The sequence below is a fragment of the Strix aluco genome, chromosome 4 (genome assembly GCF_031877795.1).
Source record: "Strix aluco isolate bStrAlu1 chromosome 4, bStrAlu1.hap1, whole genome shotgun sequence".
NCBI lineage: Eukaryota > Metazoa > Chordata > Aves > Strigiformes > Strigidae > Strix > Strix aluco.
Genome location: NC_133934.1, coordinates 56,993,359 through 57,011,238, shown reverse-complemented (window position 1 = coordinate 57,011,238; position 17,880 = coordinate 56,993,359). Strand labels below are relative to the sequence as shown.

The 17,880-nt window shown below is 38.5% G+C and overlaps 1 protein-coding gene across 1 annotated transcript in view; it reads left to right on the top strand.

Moving 5' to 3' along the window:
* Positions 1-511: 511 nt before the first annotated feature.
* TACR3 (tachykinin receptor 3) overlaps positions 512-17,880 on the top strand; it is a 41,521-nt gene continuing 24,152 nt past the window's right edge. Inside the window, exons 1-2 of the mRNA XM_074821433.1 lie at positions 512-987; positions 17,031-17,219. Coding sequence (XP_074677534.1) covers positions 512-987; positions 17,031-17,219 — 665 coding nt within the window. The remainder of the gene's footprint in view (positions 988-17,030; positions 17,220-17,880) is intronic.

Here is a 17,880-nt window from a genome sequence, read left to right as displayed (position 1 = left end):
ACAAATCTCTCGGCACAAACGAGACAAGAATTCATTTTCCCCACGGCACTCTCCACAGCTCCTGAAAGTGCCTGCTGCTGCCAATGAATGAATAAAGGGGGAGGAGGGAGAACAGAGAGAAAGAGGTGTTATCTTACCAGCCAACAGAGCTTATCGCTCCACTCCCTTCATGACGCTGGGAACTCACAAGCCTATAAAATGTGCCTTGGCTCCCAGTCCCCTTCTCCTTCAGCAAAATCAAAAGCAAGAGGTGACTGTACAGAAGAGGAATAGGATGCTGCTCTACCCAGAGGTAGCTCTCCTGGCTCAGCTGGTACAGCATTTCTAACAGTTTGAACACCGTAGCCAAAGCTTTTTCTGACAGATCTCTCCTTCCTAGTACCTGCCGTGCTGCCTTATTTCATTTTTTCTTTCTTTCCTCTTCTTATCTGTTAGTGGGGACTTTGGAGGGTTGGCAGAGGGAGGTGGGAGAGGCACATCATTCCTGGAAGAGAGGAGAGAAACATCCAAGATGACTTCTGTCCCCACAGCCAACTGGAACGTGAGCATGAGCAGCAGGTGGAACATGAGCCTTGCTGCAGCGGGCGATCCCTGGGGACAGGCGCTGGGAGTGCCAGCTGGAAACACTTCTCCCCCTGTAGCATCCTCAGCAGCCAACTTCTCCAATCAGTTTGTGCAACCTTCTTGGCGCATTGCCCTGTGGTCTCTGGCTTACGGTGGTGTGGTGGCAGTGGCTGTTTTTGGAAATCTCATTGTCATCTGGATTATCCTGGCTCACAAGCGCATGAGGACGGTGACCAATTACTTCCTGGTGAACCTGGCCTTCTCTGATGCCTCCATGGCTGCTTTCAATACTCTCATCAACTTCATCTACGCACTGCACAGTGAGTGGTACTTTGGAGAGGCTTACTGCCGCTTCCACAATTTCTTCCCAATCACAGCTGTCTTCGCCAGCATCTACTCCATGACAGCAATAGCTGTGGACAGGTGAGAAAAGAGAGGAAAAGTTTAGGGGTGAGAGATTGAGATCAGACTCACTGCTGACATAAAAATACAGAGATAACAGTAATCAAGTGATGAGAGGCAGAGCCCTCAATAGTTCATCGATTGTGCTCCTCTGTACTTAACTTTAAGATCCCTCCCTAACACATTGTTTTTCTCCCTGTCTTTGGTCTTCTTCAGCCTTTCATTGGTTTTACTCTCTTGTTTTCTTTTACAATAAACACTTCCTCTGTTTGACTTCAGCTGCTCTCTGTACTCCATCCTCCTATACTAATTCTGTAACAGCAGACATTGCTCAGGGTTTTGTTTCCCCACCTGTGAAAACAGTATCTGTCCCTCAGCCAATGTCTCTAATTCATACTGATAAAGGAGTTGTAGAGATTGTGTGTGAAGGGAGAGGATTTCAAATTTCCCTCCTCTTTGTATTTCTGCAGCTGGCAGAGGCATATGCCGCCTCCTCAGAAATCACTTCAGACTCTGTTTTTAATAGCTCTTCTCACAGACAGCTCTGAGCTGCTCGGTTCCTCCTGATTTTAACTAATGAGACTATTTACATTGCCATCTGTGCATATCCAGAGGTCTGGTAAGAACATGGTTTCAAAGTGCTTGATTTTTTTCTGATTACTTGCAGCAAAACAAGCCTTTGTGACTGTGAAAGAAAACAGGACAGGGAAAAACTTTACCTTTTTGCTCTTGACAATAATGGAACAGGACAGCTGTAGTCTCCATAGAGTAAAGGGAAGATGTAGTTGTCAGATTTTCAACAGAGATGCTTTGATGGACCATCTTTCTCAGGTGCTGTGAGTCTCCCCTAGGAAATGTTCCTTCCTTTATGATCATTTTCCATTTGCTGCACTGGAGAGATAACTTACCCCATGCTTTAGAAATCCAATAAATTCCTGAATTTTCACTCAGAAAACCAGATCACTTTGTACTTCAGATCTTTTATTCCTTTTAGCAATGCATTGAAATTACTCACAAAATTCCTTTCCACATATTCAAATCACATTACGCATCTTGCCTGAATTGACTTGGCAGAACTGCAGTACTTTCTGGTGATGGTAGTTAAGATTTTATAAGGTTCAATCCATCTCCTGAAATGTTATTTCTCATTTCTGGGTGCAAAGATTGGGAAACATGTTGTAACTTTTGTCTGTGCTGTGGACAATTTCATAATAATGCTTTTTCTGTTGGCCCTACTAATTGTAAATTTTAGGTGGCTTTCTCAGCCTGATGCATTTTTGTTCCGTAAAGATAAAAGTGAAAAAGAAAATGAGATTCTCTGCAACTGTTCTACCTCTCTGCTCCAGGGATGGGTGAAGACAGGAGGAAATCAGTACACTTTCCTCCTGCCAGTGATGTATCTTGTTCCCAACTGTTAGTTCCCATTGATAATGGAGGAGGTAGTGTAAAGCTGGTGATATTATCTTTAACCAGGCAAAGATTTCTTCCATTGACAATTTGGGCTTAGCTTAAGATTCTCATCTATCTTGAGGCTTTCAGAAAGATAAAAGGGTTTTAGTTGATGCTGCAAATTTAACTGTTATTGCTGCAGCTGATCATGTCATTAGCCAAGCACTTACTAGGATGCTCTGAGTAAGGTTTTTCCATTTTTCTGACAAAAACATCCACAGAGATGTAGCACTTATTACCTTGAAAGTTCCTAAATTTATGCTAGAAACTGGAAACGAAGGTGAGTGCAGTTCCTTGGGAACCCAAAGGGTGCATTTCCAGAGTGAGTAAAGAAAAGCTCTGCTTCACACAGTCTGAAGTGCAATGGTCAGATACAAATATATTGGAAATGCTTTCCTTACTACTGTTATTCACTCTGATTTATTTCTTGTCTGAAAATCCCCTGAAGAAATCACAATTTTCACCCCACTACATCTTCCAAGCTCACTTGCCCCCAAAGACAAATCAAAATCTTCCCTTGGGGGGAGCACAGTGAACAATGCCACGGCTGTGTTTAGGTGAGCTCTCTGTAGTACCGAGGAACATCATGTAAAAGAAGCAGAAGAGCAATCTATCCCTCCTTCCCTATTCACACTGCTATGCCTTTTCCTTTTATACTAAATCACACCTGATGCGTTCAGTACCTTTAACCATTTCCTGGCTACCTCTGCAGAACACTTCTGCAGAGTCAAAAAGGAAAACTGAGGGTCAAAGTGAATCCCGAGGAATGTCCTTGGATGTGCAGACTGCCCTATTTCAGGGCACAGATCTGCTGGGTGGACATTTTTTAAAACTTTGGTTCCCATTTGCCTTCTGTAAAAGTTCAGCCAGTGCTTCAGACAAGACACTGATTTAGTTTTGACCCAGTAAACTTATCCTTACACATTCATGTTAATTTAAAATATTTTTTTAAAAAAGCTACAAATTGGGATAAAGCTACTGAGGAAAGCTACTGAGGGAACTGAAATGATGGGATTGTATCAGATGATTTTACAGTAGAAATTGTTAACATCCCAAAATACTGAAAGGTCACAAGTTGCAACTCATTAAACAGTATGGTGTGACACGTTCCACTGATAGATATAGAACATCCAAATGTTCACAGAGTATGAAAGAGTCACTGTGATTCTAGACATCACTGAGCAGAGGTCATGGGCAGTACATGTTTCCTTTCACATCTGATTCTGTAGGCCATGTTGTCTAAGTTGGTTGCACTGTGAAATTACTGGACTGACACAGACTTCTGTGGAGTAGGCAGTTCCTGCAGTGGGGTGTGCTGCACTGGGATCTGAGGATGAAAGTATCCAAGACTGCTGTATGGCCACCTGGTCGTTGAACACAGACTCAAATTTATGTGGGTTTATTCACACTTCTGACCACCCTTTCCTGGTGCTTTCCTGGTGGTCTTTTTCCCCTGCCTTCTGCTTTTTTTTCCAACAGGCTATCTGCAGTCTACTGCAGAGGTGCCCCAGGTAGCTTTAACCAAGCCAACTCAAGTATCAGAAGCAGCACAAATTTTACACTGTGCTGATTCACAGGCATTCATTCATTCATTCATTCATTCATCTGTAGCTCATGCTGCATAGTACCACAGTTACACTGCTTCCAGTGCAATAGTTCCTTTAGTTACCTTATGGGGATAAACTTCTAAAATAGCCTAAGATAAACTGAACAGGGGGTAGTCCCGAAGCCAATAGGCCCTTGCCACTGGCCAGTGCATGATCCTGAAGGGTCATGTGTCTTAACTCCATCTGTGACTACTGGCTGTGGTACAGTTCTTGGACATATTAAAGACAGTAACTTAGGCAGAATTTAAGCCATCTGGCCCTGGCCATTAAAGACCCACTGTCCCTTCTTACTAGTTCTTAGCATGCAAAGAGGTGGTTCATATACACTGACAATTAATTTCCAATCCCAAGATTGCCTCATTATACAACCAGTTCTGTATGTAGCCTAGAAATTCTCTGCAGATATATGATGGTTGAAGTGGAAGTTTGGAGATGTAGCAATATAGCATAAAATAACATGCCTTCAGTAGACCACTTAGTATATTTTTATGCATTTTTTCCCGTAGCACATTTTTCATGTAGCACATCTACAACATGACTTTCTCAGTTATTATTCTCGCAGCAATTCTATACTGATTTCCTCATTTCAACAAGTTTAACTCTTTGTAAAAACATCTGCTCTTGAATTAAACAAGATATTCTAACAGTGACAGTGGGTAGTTGCTGATCCTATTCACATCTTACCATTTCTTTTCTTCCTAGTATGCAAGCAAACTTTTGGTCTTTGAAGAGCTATTACATATATATTAGATTTCTTTATATTCAAAAGTAATTGAAAAGAATGATATATATATGTCAATATTTCATACAAAAGTAAATAAAATTACATCTATGGTACCCCAGTGTTGTGCATTACTGCTAAACAGCCTGCAAGGCTTACTGCTGCTCAACATGGGTCAACATAATAGCATCAAAAAGACCTACAAAACTTTTTTTTAACAAATTATCAGGAAAGACAAAAATTATGGATTTGACTTAATCCTTTCTAAAGATCAGATTCTGCCAAATGCTACCCATCTATCCTAGCCCTATACTCTGCAGAAATCCCAGCCCATTTTTGCTGGGATTTTTGCTTTTGCAGAGTCAAAGGTATTGCAATAGAAGAATGACAAAATATGGTACAATGTTAAAGAGAACTCCACATTTTTTTAATCACAAAACTTTCCTCACATGTTGTCTTGCTGTAAACTCTAGAGCTGTTACAATTTGCCGGCTCAGTGAACCATTAATAATGAAAGTCCAGTAATGAACTTCAAATCAAGAGATTATCAAAGTAATTCACCATTTTTAAAACTTAAAACTTGATCATGTCCCAAAGTCCCATTATGATTTCAATAATAACTTCATCTTTCCCCTCTTTTTTGATCCTTCTGACAGAATGAAATGCCCTTTTTTTTGACTTACAGGCAGATACAGAACTTTATTCTACATTTGTCTAGTCCCACAGAGTTGTTATAAAACTTCCTATTTGTATTTATTCTACAGAACTGTGTCTGTGACTCTATTTTTAGAAGGAATAAGGCTATTAAAATTAGAGCTAAAAGACAGGTATAGTAACACTCTTACCTCTGGTACCCCAGACAGCTCACTTAAGTATGACTACACGGCATCATGTGTTGACATGGATAACATGCTGACATCAGGATGGGTGTTTTTAAAAATCTGATTGAAAAATCAAATAATGAAACAATTTGCAGCAGAATGAAAGTCAGAATCCAAGAGCCACAGGCCCAGCTTCCTCTCTCCCAACACCCCTACACTCACTTTGCTGAACACCAGACTCAAAATCAAATTAACCTTCACTAATAAAAGATTAGATAATTAGAGAATCTCCATGTTTCAGCATATGATTGATTCTTGTTATTAGCAGTCTCTGTTTCCTTTTGGTTGACCTTTTCATTTCTTTTTGATAAGTTTCCTCAAGTTTTTATAGTTTCCCCTTTTTAAATGAAATCCCACCATAGCAGCTTTTGGGGGCTTTTATTGTTTCTGCAGAGGTGGTAAAACCAGACATACTCTAGACACTATTCAAAGAATAATAACATTTAAGCCTGACCATAGACACTCTTCAGGACCAATTCAAGAGCTTCTTGTTTACTTTGGGCTTCTCCTCATAGATGCTCCATAGGGCAGTCATTAATGTTGACTAAGAGTATATTTTATGTCTGCATAGCAGTCAGTGATACCTTCTATTATTATTGCATTACCTGCTATCACAGCCTTTCTAATTTCTTTTTGGCACGTCGCCGTTATTACTGTGAATTAGCTGAGCGTATAATCCTGAAGTTTATTTTTTCTGAGTCATGCTTGGAGTTTAAAACCATAAAATTCTATACTATTCATGAATACATTTGTTTTACTTGACTTGATTTTAAACTATATTTAACATTCAGTTTTATTCCGCCTCTTGCACAATCTCCTCCTCCTAGGTTACATTCCTCCTACCTAGTTTCTAGTATGCCTATTACACCAATATCCTTATTCAAAACTTGTCATTCTAGTTTCCCACCTCATTTTTTAGACTTCTAATATGTCTACAGAAGCACACATATACTGGGTCAGTTTTCTATTTTTCTGTGACATTGTTCAGTTACTGATGGCCGATAATAATCCCTCTATACACTTATTGGACTCCAGCATAAGTAATATGATACAAGCTTGTAACAGAAGACAGTTATGAGGCACAAGCACATGATGCAACTTATCAAATGAAACCTAAATTCATCATGTGTACACATGAGATCCTCAAAATATCAGTTAGGTTATTAATTCTTTTCAAGTGTATGCTGTAAGAGCAGTTATTGTTACAAAGTAGTATCACAAGCCCTGTAAATGAATGATACTGAAATTCTGAAGTAGGCAGTTGGCACATTGAAAAATGTATTATCTTTCTAGTAGTATACATTTTGGTATCTGTCTCTGTCTGAGTTCCTATTCCTGGGACAAATTGCTCAAGGCCTTCATGTGCCATAAACATTTTAAACTGATACTCCTGCCAAACCATACACAACTATTGATGTAGAATAACATTATCTGAATTGAGAATATCTGTTACCTGTCCTGTGTGCTCAGAAACACCGAAGTATAGGGAAATATGTATGTGAAAAAATGATCTCAAATATGTCTAACAGGTTAGGATATGGAGTGCACATGGCATGACCATATGTTGTGGTCATATGGTAGTGGCATCAGCAAAGGAGATGTATACTGGTACTTACATTCTTGTACATATGCTTGGTACCAAGTGCTTTGTGCTTCACTCACTAGTGAATAGAGGAGGTTGAAGCATGCATCACCCAGCCAGCTGCTGGCCCCTGCACAGAGCTCAGCCCAAACGAACTGCAGCCTTTGGCCCCTCTCTCACTCCCCTCCCCTCAAACTCTGTTGTCTCAAAGTAAATGGTTTCCATGTAAAAGAAGAGAGAATTTGCACTGAAGATGGGGGAGAGAGAGATGAACATAGGAACAACAAAAAGCTGGATGGATTTCTTTTCAGGTTTCTTGTGCTTTACAGGCTATTTCCCCCAGAGAGATCTCCCCCTCATATCTGAGAATATTTTAATCCAAAGAAATGGATGGACATTCTGTAAACTCACTGTGCTGTTTTTTTTCCACAAGATGCCATTTATCATTAGTTCGCTTTACCTGCCTCTGGTGTCACATAATTACACAAAACACCACCTGCCCTACCCTCAAACTAAAGTTCAATACAGCTTTTTTCCCACACTAATGGATGACTTCACAATCATGACTTCATGAATCAGTCTTGGACACTGCATATCATGAAGGGAAAAATGCAAGACATGCTTTTAAAATTATCACTATTATTACTATTATTACTTTCCCAGTCAAACTATAGAATCCAAATAGGAAATCCCTTCCCCACTCCTCTGTGTTTCCCAATTTGTATTTTAAGGTGAAGCACATCATATTTCTGGATTCAAGTATCTAGGCTGCCCTCTGAAAAATACTAGTCCTCAGAACTGGAGAGAAGAAGTTGAACCGAAGAACACTAAGGGTTCAAAAATCAAGAGCTGAAACATAAAAGACTCTTTATGACTTGGGGGCCTAAAATGATTTTCTGGGTATGACAATTCTCTTTCTTTCTAAGAGGTGAAACAGTTTCTGCAGAACATCCTGGTGCAATGGCTACAAGATTCAGACTGTCAGAGATGTAGAAAAAATAATCCATTTCTTGCTATGGTACAACCTCATAATGATCAGGCAAAAAGACAGCATCTTTTTGGGTTTTGGTTAAAATTCATGTCAGAGTTATGTTATTGATAGCATACTGAGATAGTTTGGGAGTAAATATAGGCATAACAGCTATTTCTTCCCTCTTTGTTTTGCATTGTGTAAATATTCTATGTAACAAGCTGCTTTCAAAAGATGACATGAAAAAAATGAGGTTGATACTCCAATATCTTGAGGATAAGCAACATTTACAGCAGTGGCTAGCCCCAAGTCTTCTTATTCCAGGTAGGAAACATCTGACAAGTTCAAACCATATGTTCAAATGAGAAGTTCATTTTCGACAGTCTTAGCCTTAAATACATTTTATCAGTGCCCTTACTTATAGCTTAATGAAAACTATTAAAAGATATATCTGTAGTTTACAATGTAATGTAGCCTGCAGTACTTTTCAAAGATAGTGAAGGGTTGGGGTTTTTTGTTTTCCCTCTTTTTCCTGAATATTATTGCCTATATGCATGTATTTCTGACTGATTTACCAACCAGAAGAGAAATCTGTATCATTCACATATTTGTGTTTACCAAAAATGAAATTATTTCCAAATGACTGCAGAAACAAGAAGGAAGCCATTCATATGACAGTGTCCAAAACATAGGCAATAACAGAGTAGGTCCGTGCAGATAGAGCTCTTTTTGTAGACTTTGCATTGATATTGGTCCTTGATAGCCTGATTAGTTTGTATTCAAAGAACAAGAGAAACAGAAGCCCTTCTGTTAGGGGAAGTCACTTAGTCCATCATTTTGGAGACAGACCAAAGAAAAGTGTTATCCCTTTTCTATCAATATGCATAGATATGGAATACATTGTGTAAAATCAGTTCCACACTTACAAAAATCTAGCCCACTGTCAGGTACCAAAATGTTCCTCAAGTAGAAAACATTGTACTGAGAACTCGGCAATACTGAAGAATTTCAGTATTCCTGTTTTAAGGTTTTTGTTAAGAGGTACCCAAAAACAAGGCACTGAACACTAGTCCTGATTTCAGAAAAACGGCAGTGTTATGCCCTGCTCAAAGCATGACAGCCATTCACCAAGAGCAGCACATGTGCCTCTGGGTAAACCAAGGTCAAGTTATCCCTCTGGGAGATTACCCACTGATCTCTCAAATGTACAGTGTGTTTGTTTATCTATCATGCTATCATAAACTCCTTCTTTATGCTGTTAGCCTTAAGGTGAACACTGTATTACAGTGACATTGCTCACTGTCGATTCTTCCGGCCACCAAAACCAGTCTTATTCAACAGTCAGAGATAGTCCTACAAAAATGCCCATAGCCACTCTTCCTGCAGAGAAAGTCAGTCTAACTGAATGAGTACAGACCACTCACACAAGAAAAGATGGAGCCTTGCACTAGTAGGCAGAAGATAAAAGTTAAAGAATGTAAAAGTTAAAGATTTGGTTTCCATCATACAAAAAATGCCTCTAAAATATCACAGTTCATTCCATCTTTTTTAGTCTACTGTATCTACCTTACAGAGACCTTTTGTAGGATTTTCCACAACAATGTTTTAAATAAGGGCAGGGAATCATAGCAATTTCCTTACCTAAGTTTCTTAATTACTAGTTGATTCCAAATACAAAGTTTCAAAACCAGCTTCTGTTTTGAGGGAATAACAGCATCTGTGCATTCATGAAGGAAGTGCACTCTGCTGTCAGCTGTTGATGAGCTATTTATATGCAAGAATTATGATTTTCTCTCAGTCTCTTCCTTTTGTCAAGTCCCAATTTCCTGTTACAATCTGGGACTGAATTGATTACTTTTTTCCCCATTCGAGTTTATAAACACACTGTAAACAGGCGAAGCAAATCACTTTAGATGATTAAAGGGTTCCAACAGTGTTTCTAGATGGGCATTTGCAGGATCCAATTTTGAACATCATTTTGTTTTTAAAAGTCTTATGTTTTTTCCTACAAATTTTCTAAATAATGTGTTAAGAGGGAAAATTTTCCTGCATGTATTAGTCAGTGTATGCTGTTTTACAAAAAAATAAATTAGGAATTTATTTTTATCTTTTCTACTGTCAGGACTATAATACACAAACTTCAGAAGCTTTTACAGTACTTACCAGCTATTTGTCTCTTATGTTATTTGCAAACTGTAACAGAGCTACATGATTATGCTGTCATTATAACCACTGGCTTAAAGAGTTTATAAATGTTATTCAAATGAGGACTGTCTTGTTTCAGAGAAAACAGATTTTCTTGATTTGATGAACCCAAGAAACAAGTACCAAACAGTAAATTGTAGACTCGAGCCAAACTGAGCAGTTCTGAATGAAGCTAGATCTATTCTGAACACAGCAGATAAAAAGTCTTGAAGGAAAGGAGTGCTGCAGCAAGTGCAACATGATGCACCAGCCATTATATCTTGCAGCCTGACTGATTTCTCATTAAGTTCAATGGAAAGACTCTTGCTGACTTCAGTAGTAATTACCAGGGACAAAGATTAACACAAGCCAAAGCTGGAATAAAAGTGATGATAGTGGGATGCATGATCACAGCAAACAAAACCATGTGTTAATGATTCTAGTAATTAAATTAAAGTGCTGCCTAAAAATGCCTACCTAGAACATGGTACAGATGTTGAACAATCCACATTCTTGAAAGTGTTGTCTTGAGTCTCTACCTGCGCATATTTACATCCCTAAATTGCTAAATGTGCATATTCCATCTTATAATTACCATCTAAGTGTTAGTGTTTACGTTGGATGGGGTAATAATGGTTTCTGCTTGTTGTGATAAATGATGATAATGAGTTAATTATTTTCAGTTGATATGTACTTTAGATTCAGCATACCCACTTTATTGTGTGGAACAAGCTATCTGTGGCATTATCAGCAGCTCCCACTGGAGTGAGAAAGTATTAGAAGTCTGATCCTGAAATCAAACAAACTCAGTGAGAGTTCAAAGCCCTTTGTTTGGCAGGGAGTCCCATTGCTCCAGCCTGGTGACTGACTGAACAGCAAATGTTCAAAGACTGAAAAGCAAATCGGCACAGCACCCTACTGAATAATGTTTGGGTGGCTACAGAACACTTTTCAGCAGTGTAACGAGTCTTCAGTTACTTGTAGCTATTATAAATTCTTTTTCAGCTTAAATGACTACCATCTTTTAGTGTCCTCGGAGATAGAGGAGTGGGGAGGTCCAAGATGTGTGTATAAATATCACAAGAACATGGTGGACCTACGAGGGCCTCAGCACTCACCACTTTCACTGACTTCAGAAGGACTGCGGAAGTTCAGGCTACTTGAAAGAACGGTGGAGATGCAGAACAGTTATTAACACAGATGACATCAGGGCATCAGAGAAGTCCATCTGTTCCCCTTGCACGCCATTTATGGTTGGCTGATCACAGTGAGAACAATTCTTTGGGAGTTCTCTCCCATACACCTGCAGAGTCAAAAGGGCTTGCCACCACAGATCCTTCCTGTCAAAACATTGTGCTCTTCTACCAGTTCTACTAACCTTGGAATTTCTGGACAACTAGGGCTGATTTTTCTCATAAGTCTTTTGCCTTTATATCACCCCAGTTTCCTTTCTTATTCTCTTCTCTCTCAACCCAATTTCTATCTGCTATTATTCTACAACTCTCCTTTCTTTGCTTCTCCTCCTGTTAGTTTCTCATTATTCTTGTTTCACTTCTATTCCTATTTTCGCATTCAGCAAACTGTTCCCCAGTCTCGGTTCTTTTGATTTGGCTCCAGATCCTGTATCTCATCATTCTCCCTTTCATTCCCGGCCTACTCACACAATCCTCTTTTTTCTACACCATGTTCAGTATGCAGTGCACAATTCAGACAGCATGTCTGCCGCTCCCCCTGGTAACTGGCACTTTGCCATACAAAATATATGTAAGGATATCAGAGTAAGGAAATGAGCCCTAATGACAGAGTTACACCATGAAAGACAACAGACAGTTGTCAGACATGGGTAACTAGAATATATAGGGACAATATCCTGCATCATACATACACATTATCCCATACTTAGCCTCCTCACCTCACTAATTTTCTGAGCAACACCTAGGCATGGAACCTCTAGCCTGTGCTAGCAGGAGCTTTCATTCCTGATGGAAACACCCTGGCCAAAATGAACAGAGATCAAAGGCAAGGGCCAACTGAAAAATTAGCTAGTGCTCCTTCAGGTTGAGGCTAAAGAGATAGACAAACAACTTACGACCCTTAGGTACCAGTAATGGCAAGATAACATTTCCAGCAAACAAAATTATAGGCAGGAGTGGCTAAGCCTCCTTTGCAAATGACAGCTAACAGTGCAGGAAGGAACTCAATTCTCTTCTAGGCTTCTTTTGGCTACAGAGATGAACATCCAGAGACAGCTCAGCTATGGAGGTGTTTTTTAACCTGAAACTGAGAGTCATTCCACATTTTCCACTATCCTTAACTATGGCAATGATGGCTTCTCTAGGTAAATGCTACCAAACTTATATGACAAGTTTGAGTGAGTGTAACAATTGCAGATATAAAGCAATATCTCACTATGTTAATTAAGCAATTTTGTTTCTAAGAAAAGCCACTTAGGGAACAAATTAGATACTTCTTTGTAATTGCTAGTGTACTGGCAAATTAGAATAAATTAGATTTGTTATCAAAGGCTAAGTAGTAGAGAGCTGTCAATACTCTCTGGTCAGCTAAGTCCTTCCTGCACAAAGGCATTATTGAGGGAATGGTCAAGGGTCCTCCACCTCCTCCCCATCTTGTTTGTTAAAATGACTGTCTGCTTTGTTTTTGTAATCTAGCTTGTGCAAAAGCTAGACTGTTGGCTTATTACTCAACTTTCAACAAGAAAGACAAGCAGCCTGCTTTTCATCTGATCCTTGTTCTTTGACTTACCTCACTCAGACAGTCAATAGTTAAAATTTCCATCAGTACAGGCTGTATGAGTCATTTCACGCAAACAATCCAAATCTTTAAAGGGCAGTCACCAGGCAGGGAGACAAACCAACAGAATTTTATCTCAGTTGAAGAGAATTACTGCTGGTACCTATTAGGAATAAGAATAACATAACTGGGAATAAGAATAATGTGAATGTAATAGAAATTTGACAATATCACATAAAATCATGTCAATATGCAATCTGAAGAAAACTAGCAATTGAAAGAAATTATTCCAGGCTGGGAGGAGATGCCTTAAGAATCCCACAAGCATGTGAAAATGATGACTTCTTTATGGGTTATCACCTACTACAGATAAAGATCACCAAGCATATTGGACAGTATCTAGCAGCCCATGCTCAAGCTAGCTTAATTTGAAAGACAGGACTCATGACTATGAACTTGGTGATGAAGATACCTTCCTGTTGGCCTTTCCCTTTGGAAGGGAAGGGAACCAGGGGATAGAGAGCAACAATTCAACTGAGATCTGCTGCTCTCTCAGGACAAGACACCCAGCACTCAAATAAAGCTATTTCATAGTTAGTATGTAATACCAAAAGCACCAGTTTAGCTGAAAAAACAACAACAAAAAAAACAAGTAAACGAGAGGGGAATTAATTGCCCTGGGGAAAAAAAATATGTAAGTGCAGTAAAAACAATGCTAAATTAATAGACTTGCAATTCTAGGTATGGAAATTGATGATTCAGAATTGAAGCTGGTTTAGATCACTCTCTGTTTCTGACAGCATTTAGATGTTTTAAGATACTAGCACAGTTATCATGTCTACTAGAGGCTGAGTACCACTATGATGGCAGATGCTGGATTTATCACATATTTGATGGTTAACTATAAATAGCATTATTTTTGCTAAAACAAATATCTGTTCTATAATTACCCATCTCTCAAGTATGAAATTTCCAAAAAGTAGGGATATCTTGAATGAAATTTGTTTGCCATAGCAGGTAAATATGGATGCAGAAGATTACTTGCACAAATTCTTATCAGGAGCATTATCTTATGAATATTATTATTATTGTCTTACAGCTAATGTCTGTACCTAAAAATCTTGGGCAAGTCTGCCTAGAACCAAGGTGTGTACTGTAACAATTAGGACAGGTCACACCTTCCTTCATTTTAAATGAGTGCTACTCTTCTAACTGCAGTAGACAGAACTTATTCATCAATTCAATGGCAGCTTATCCATGGATTTAAATGGATTTCAATTGAAATCCTGCCTGGATTTGGAAGCACAGACCCAAGCAGTCACCTAACAGTATAAGAAGGGTTCTCATGATCTAAAGCCAAGGCAGAAGATGAGAACACAAAAAGTACATATCATGAATGGCTTTGAATTTTTTTTATCTATGTATGTCAAAAGGACAAACATAGAGAAGTAACAATAATTGCATATTAGTGTCACTTTGGAATAGGATCTACTAATTTATGCTTGCTTACCTACAAAATAGTTGATTCTCTGTGAGTGTAAACTGATTTTATAACTTCTAAGCTCCACAGCAACACCTAAAGTCTCAACAGCACAAAATCTACAAATGTTGATGAGACAAAGTGATTTTTTTTTTTTACAGTCCTCCCATACAAGGCCTATTACTGCCTATGTTATCTTCCATACAGAAAATAGTCTCTGAATCCATCCCAATCCATCTTTATATGAGGTAGAAATGTAGAGAAAGAGTAGATGAAAAGCCGTAGTACATCTTTCACCTATTGCAATTCCTTTAGAAGGTATAAATGACACAAGGAGGGAAGCAATACTGGAAAGTTCTGAAAATATTTTCTCTACACATCTAGGCTGGAATAGGTATAGTTGACTTTCTAACTGTATTTTAAAACCTGAAACAGACAGGAACAAGGGCAGTTACCAGGCATGAAGATTGGAGACCTACAATGGAAACAAAGACGACCTTTAGGAAACCACTGATATACTCCAATACCTTGTCAAAGATGATCACATAACTGGACGTGTGTACTGTGAAAGAGAGTGAAAGTATATGGGCCATAATTATTCTGTGGCAAAGAGTTTGCTTCTTCCAGAATTACTAATATTCCCTGTGACTGATGATGAACTGTTGAAACTGATCCAGACATTCTCCTAGAAATTTGGAAAACTCTCATTAGTAAAACATTCAAGCTAAGCTGGTTTTCATATTCATCCCAGTTTCTTATCTGTTTCAGGTATTTTCGTAGAATATGAAAATAAAAAAAAAAAAAAAACAAACAAGGAAACACAGAAAAGAATATTTTAATTTTGTTAGTTTCCTTTTGACTTGCCCTGGTTATTCCTGAGGAGCTTCTAAATCATTACTATTCTGATCCTGATTTTAGAAAAGCAATGGTTTTGGGAAACACAGTGTAGAATGTCAGTGCTACCAATGACTGCAGAAGGGCAGATCAATTTCCTGAAGAAGCACAGATACACTGAATATTTCCATGGAAATTTCTTGATTTAAATTGCTAATCTGTTAACTCCTACATTAACTTGGAAACAACATTGTGTTTCAACCATGAATAAAAGGATTTTTTAATGTACTTTGGGAAGCCTCTGGATCTGAAGCAAAATATTAATGTAACAGCCATTTCCCTGTGCTGTTTTGGAAAACATTAGGATGTCAGATTAAAGAACATGCAATTAGTTATTCAGTATGCTATATCAGTAACACAATATGGACATACATATAGCCAGTATCTCCCTGGTTTTACAGAAGTACAAAAATTTCTTTAAATGTGATTCTGGCTGATACTTATCAGCATTCCCCCTAATAGTGGAAGAAATTTTGAACAGTGTTCCTAATTAATTAATATGATTAATGATTTTTGAAGTCATTATTTGGTCATTGTTAAATGAAACAAAACAGTGTGATCAGGGAAGTTGGTGGAAAATACCTTAATTCAAGGTTTAGCCCAGAAATAAAAGCAGTAGTCAAGCTAAGAAAAATGTGAAAAACACATGAGGCATGTGATATGGAGTACATAAAATACAAAATTTCTCTCTCCCTTGTTCCTCGCATCTATTACAGAGATCAAAAGACAGAAAACAAGACTTGTTTTCTTTTACTATCTTGATGCCCTCTTGTTGCTCTTTTTTCCTAAGCTTTTAGATTTTAATTACTTCAAGTAAACATTTTAATGATTTTTTGCATGTTCTTCTAAAGTTATCAGCATACATGGATTGCCAATACAATTATAGGGCAGCAAGAAGAATGCTATCCTACCTGAGAACACAGGAACTGAGAAAGAAAATTACATGTTTTCATGCTTTATGCATCTATTTCTCTTAGTGCTTTTATTGCTTCTACACTGCCTGAGAAAATGCTCATATGGCTGCTCTCTCAATCTCTGTATGAATCAGTTGCAGTGTGGGGCTCTTTGGCAGACGATCCAAAGTCAGTCTATGTCTACTGAAATAAATGCGTGCAGATTTACCAGGTTCCTGTAGCTTTTGGACAGATGACTAATGACCCTGACAGCTTGGCTGTTAATTTTTTAATTAGAGATAAACCCTGTATTTTGTAGCAGAGTAACAGAGGATCCAGCTGTATTGCTGCTTTTCAGTCAGATTCTGCAGTAACAGGATTAACTAACTCTTTGAGAAATAGTTGCTCTATTGGTATACACATGGTTAACTGGGTGTCCCACAGCTTTAAAATAATATTCAATGAACCTTCTTTTTCTTCCACCACTGCCTTCATGGGGGCTGAACCACCCAAAGAGCACAATGCCATCAGAACTCCAGGAAGACAAATATCTCTGCTTCTATCCTTCTCCTAACCCTAAGCTTTGGTTGATTCTAGACACATCCTAACTTCTGAAGGTTTCTTATGCACAGGTTTTTGCTTTCTTTTACAGATACATGGCCATTATTGATCCCTTGAAACCTAGGCTCTCTGCAACTGCTACCAAGGTGGTCATTGGGAGCATATGGATTTTGGCTTTCCTGTTGGCCTTTCCCCAGTGCCTATACTCCATAACCAAGGTGATGCCTGGGAGAACTCTTTGCTATGTAGCATGGCCAGGTGGTCCAAAACAGCATTTTACGTAAGCTTTTGTTTTTTTAAACTTGTGCATGGTGGTGTCTACACTTGCAATGGACTTGGCAAAAGCTGTAGAGTATCACACAGATACTCTACATGCAGAATAGCTAATTGAGAAATGTAAAACAAGTTTTCTAAGCTAGGAAGACAGAGCATTTTAAGTGATAATTTGAACACATTTATTCTCTTCCACTTCAATGAGTGTTCTCCATCCCATGCTGCATGTTTACCATCATTGCTTCACTTAAGATGGCTACTTCTATACAGACAGAGATGGTCAGAAATGGGGACAGAACATATAATTCAAAGCAAGCCTCATTTTCATCTTAACTAGGAAAAAAAGTATTTCCAGCCCTTCCTTGTCCTAATAATTCTTTTTTTTCTTCTGGATCTCTTCATGAGAGAGTTGGATTTTCCCACTTCATTCTGTTACACCATCACAATTATTTATCTCAGATATCAGTCCTATAACTGGTTCCAGTTTCTGAAAGTGTAGAATAACAGTCAATTAAATTGAATATATCCTATTTGTCCCTCTGGCAGAATTAGAAATAAGTGGTTACCTAGTCATAGAAACGTTATCTGCCCTTTCATGTCTTCATTGGCATTTAAGATGAACTCTGTGTTCAAGGCTGAAAGCCTGTGTATCCATCCAGCATCAAATT